Source organism: Quercus suber, unplaced genomic scaffold, assembly GCF_002906115.3.
Source record: "Quercus suber isolate HL8 unplaced genomic scaffold, Cork oak 2.0 scaffold_425, whole genome shotgun sequence".
NCBI classification, from domain to species: Eukaryota; Viridiplantae; Streptophyta; class Magnoliopsida; order Fagales; family Fagaceae; genus Quercus; species Quercus suber.
In genome coordinates this window covers 437,615-441,287 of record NW_027069876.1, presented here as the reverse complement: position 1 = coordinate 441,287, position 3,673 = coordinate 437,615, and the positions used below count along the sequence as shown (strand labels likewise).

The window sequence follows — 3,673 nt, the reverse complement described above, 5'->3', positions numbered from 1 at the left end:
CAAGTTGTTATTGTTAGGGCAAAAAAGTAATCTTAATATTAATTTCAAATTTGAACCAATAACAACTAATCACTTGTGATTTGTTGTAAAATTATTGTAAAAATAGCATCTCTTAATTAATAATGGGACAAACACAGTAACATCTTGCCACGTAAGCAATTACACGTAGTCCTAGGTACAAATTCATATGTTCCACACGAATGTGACACACACACACACAAACGAAAAGAGAGAGTGATTGCAGTTCGTGATAGTGGCAATGGCGAATGTTGTTGGAGAGGAAGTGAGCAACAAGCAAGTGATATTCAAGGACTATTTCACTGGTTTTCCCAAGGAATCAGACATGTACTTGACCACAAGTACCATAAAATTGAAGGTTCCAGAGGGTTCCAATGGTGTTCTTTTGAAGAATCTCTACTTGTCCTGTGACCCTGTCATGCGTATCCTGATGCAACGAGTTGTTCCTAAGGGATTCTCCAATTATACCCCTGGTTCTGTAAGTTTTTCTGTTTGGCTCCCCAGAAAATTACTATATGGGATATGGGGTTCTGATAATTTTTACTGTTTTTGACTCATTTGAAGTAGGGTTCTTTCAAATTTGGAGACATGCCCATAATATGATAGTATAGCAAGATGGTATTTTGAGTTCTTTGTCTTTTCCTATTTGGAAATTGGAAATCTTGGGTTCCAACTTAAGAATTTATATATTGTCCATGGCGATTAATGGTTGAAAAATTAGGTAATTGTTCAATTTTGCAATTGAGTTTAGAAATTAAAATACAATAGAATGCGTGTAGCGGAATCTCAATTAAGAATTTTTTTTTTTTTTTGGCAAATGAAATGATGAGAGATATATATTGTTCATCGTGATTTATGGAAAATTGTTCAATTTGGAAATTTAATTTAGAAATTAATGGTATTAGAATATGTGTAGTTGGAATCACAATAAAGAATCTTTTATTGGTAAATAAAATCATAAGATATAGTTGACTATGAATGCAAAGAATGTTTTTGGTGCTTGTGGAGGTAAATGACAGAAAAGAAAGAAAGCAGAATGCTTGAAGAAGAATAACCTTGTTAAACATTTTAGAAACTACTAAAAGATTAACTAACTACTTGTACGACTGAAAGAGATTAATGATATACATACATACATACATATATATATATATATATATGCATGAGTGACTGCTTGTTAAAAATTATGTTGTGTACAAGTTTGAGCTTGCAGTTGTGAACTTTTCTTTGTGAAAACTTGCAGCCGATAAACGGGTATGGAGTGGCTAAAGTTTTGGATTCTGGGCATCCAGACTTCAAGGCAGGTGACTTAGTTTGGGGGTCTGCTAGATGGGAAGAGTATAGCCTAATCACAGCAACCGAAGGCCTCAGAAAGATCACTCACAGTGATGTACCCCTTTCCTACTATACAGGACTTCTTGGTATGTTGTTTGCTTATTCTATAAAGTTTGGATTGACTTGAGATTTAGACAAAGGTGATTATGCTACATACCCTTTTGATATGCATGTCTCAAAGAGTAGTTTCATTAATTTAAGATCTCCTTTGATTTTGTGGACATCTTGATCAATTATCCCTGTAAATGTGCACTAATCTTCTAACTTTGCCTTTTCCTTTAAAAAAAGGTATGCCTGGTATGACCGCCTATGCTGGTTTCCATGAAGTTTGTTCCCCTAAGAAAGGAGAATATGTCTTTGTTTCAGCAGCATCAGGTGCTGTTGGCCAGCTTGTTGGACAATTTGCAAAATTGTTGGGTTGTTATGTAGTTGGAAGTGCTGGAAGTAAAGAAAAGGTATATTCTATTTGGATATATACTTTTTAGTACTCACTGGCCCTTCTTTATCTACAAGCTGCTCTTTATCTGAATTCCTCAGTGAGTAATTTGGACAGTATGGAATCTTCCTTCCCCACAAACCTTTCCTAAAAACATTCCTTTTCTCCTTCTGTGATTGTGGTGTGGGGCTGGTGGGATGAATGTACCATTCACATAAAAAAAATAAAAAAAATAAAACTATTTTTAAGTATGAAAAACTCATCTTTCTTCTGTGATGACTTAGGTTGATCTATTGAAAAATAAGTTTGGATTTGATGATGCTTTCAATTATAAGGAAGAGCATGACTTGGATGCTGCTTTGAAAAGGTCAGTATGTCATTTGCATAATAGGAGTTTAAAATTGTAATCTGAAGCTTGAAGCAAATACAGTTACCTTGGCAGATTAGGTTGTTCTTTTTTAGCATTATTTTAACAAACTGGAAGGGCCATTACTTGATATGACACCACATTTATTATCAACAACTGGCTTATTGAAACTTCTAGGCCTTGCCTGTAGCAGCTTTAAGGTTGGGTAAATCCTTGGTGTATGCCTGTATGGTCTAAGGCTTAAATATAGAAGTATCAAGCAAGTGAAAATAAAGAAAGATGGTAGAGTTTCAAGTATGTCATTTTATTTTGTAACATTAATTGTGGTAGTTGGTCCTCAATCTTTTTAATAGCTATTCATCATGATGGAATCACTATCAATTCTTTGTGATGTAGGCGATGAAGTGAATCTAGTGATTTAGATGACTTATTTTTTAACATGTTTGGTACAGATAATCTTGCTCATTTGACATGGTTTTTCTTTGTGCTGCCCACAAACCTGATTTTAGTTTGTGAATATGAAATATAGTGACCAACATTTAAAAAATTATCTAGTATCTGTCTAATAAAAAATATCAATCTGTAATTGATACCCATCCATTAGAGCCTTGGTGATATTATCTTCATTCTTTGAAACATACATCAGTATTTTGATCTTTGAAACACATTATTGGTTTGTATCCATCCTCAGGTATTTTCCAGAGGGCATTGATATTTACTTTGAGAATGTTGGGGGTGAAACACTTGATGCAGTGCTCCTAAACATGAGAGTCCATGGTCGCATTGCTTTATGTGGGATGATCTCACAGTATAATCTTGATCAACCAGAAGGCGTAAAAAATTTGATGTGTCTCATATACAAACGCATCCATATGACAGGATTTACAGTTCGTGATTACTATCACCTCTATCCCAAGTTCTTAGACACTGTGCTGCCTTACATCAAAGAGGGGAAGATAGCATATGTAGAAGACATAGCTGAAGGCCTTGAGAGTGGTCCAGCTGCCTTGGTTGGACTCTTTAGTGGTCGCAACATCGGAAAACAAGTAGTTGTAATTGCTCGCGAATAATTCTGCCTTGTATTTTGTATCTGCTTCTACTGTTGTTGGACTGAGTTATTTGCCTAGTATTACTTGTGTGCAGTGCCTTCTAGGTTGCAAAGAAGTGTTTGAAGTTGGCTCAAATGGCTTATTGGGTTCAAAAGAATAATAGTGTTGTGTAAATCCTGTATGTGATGAGTGTATACCCCTTGGAATAGACGGAAAGGAATAGAATTTGTGGTGTGGCATTAATGCTTTGGTGTCTTTGTCCCCGTAACTTTTGTGTTTATTGATGTAAAGAGGGGAAGACAACGCATTTGGCTTACCGTTGTCATTGAGTAAGAATTACCATCATTCAGGTTGTTCCATATCTCTAAGTAGATGCTTATGCCTTTTGCTTAAGCCTTATATGTAGTCATATATCTTCAGGTTCATATAAACATATGGAGTTCTGATGATCTCCTTAATTTAGGTCCT

The 3,673-nt window shown here is 35.2% G+C and overlaps 1 protein-coding gene across 1 annotated transcript; it reads left to right on the top strand.

The window, feature by feature from the left end:
• Positions 1-210: 210 nt before the first annotated feature.
• On the top strand, positions 211-3,564 carry LOC112007345 (2-alkenal reductase (NADP(+)-dependent)). The gene is made up of 5 exons (XM_065761675.1): positions 211-496; positions 1,262-1,439; positions 1,642-1,808; positions 2,074-2,156; positions 2,848-3,564. Exons 1-5 carry the CDS (start codon positions 260-262, stop codon positions 3,224-3,226), a joined length of 1,044 nt encoding a protein of 347 aa, XP_065617747.1. The 5' UTR covers positions 211-259; the 3' UTR covers positions 3,227-3,564.
• Positions 3,565-3,673: the final 109 nt, after the last annotated feature.

Coding starts and splice junctions, on each gene's coding strand:
- LOC112007345 (XM_065761675.1), top strand. CDS start 260: ATGGCGAATGTTGTTGGAGAGGAAGTGAGCAACAAGCAAGTGATATTC. Junction 497..1,261: donor CCAATTATACCCCTGGTTCT/GTAAGTTTTTCT, acceptor GAAAACTTGCAG/CCGATAAACGGGTATGGAGT. Junction 2,157..2,847: donor TTGGATGCTGCTTTGAAAAG/GTCAGTATGTCA, acceptor ATCCATCCTCAG/GTATTTTCCAGAGGGCATTG.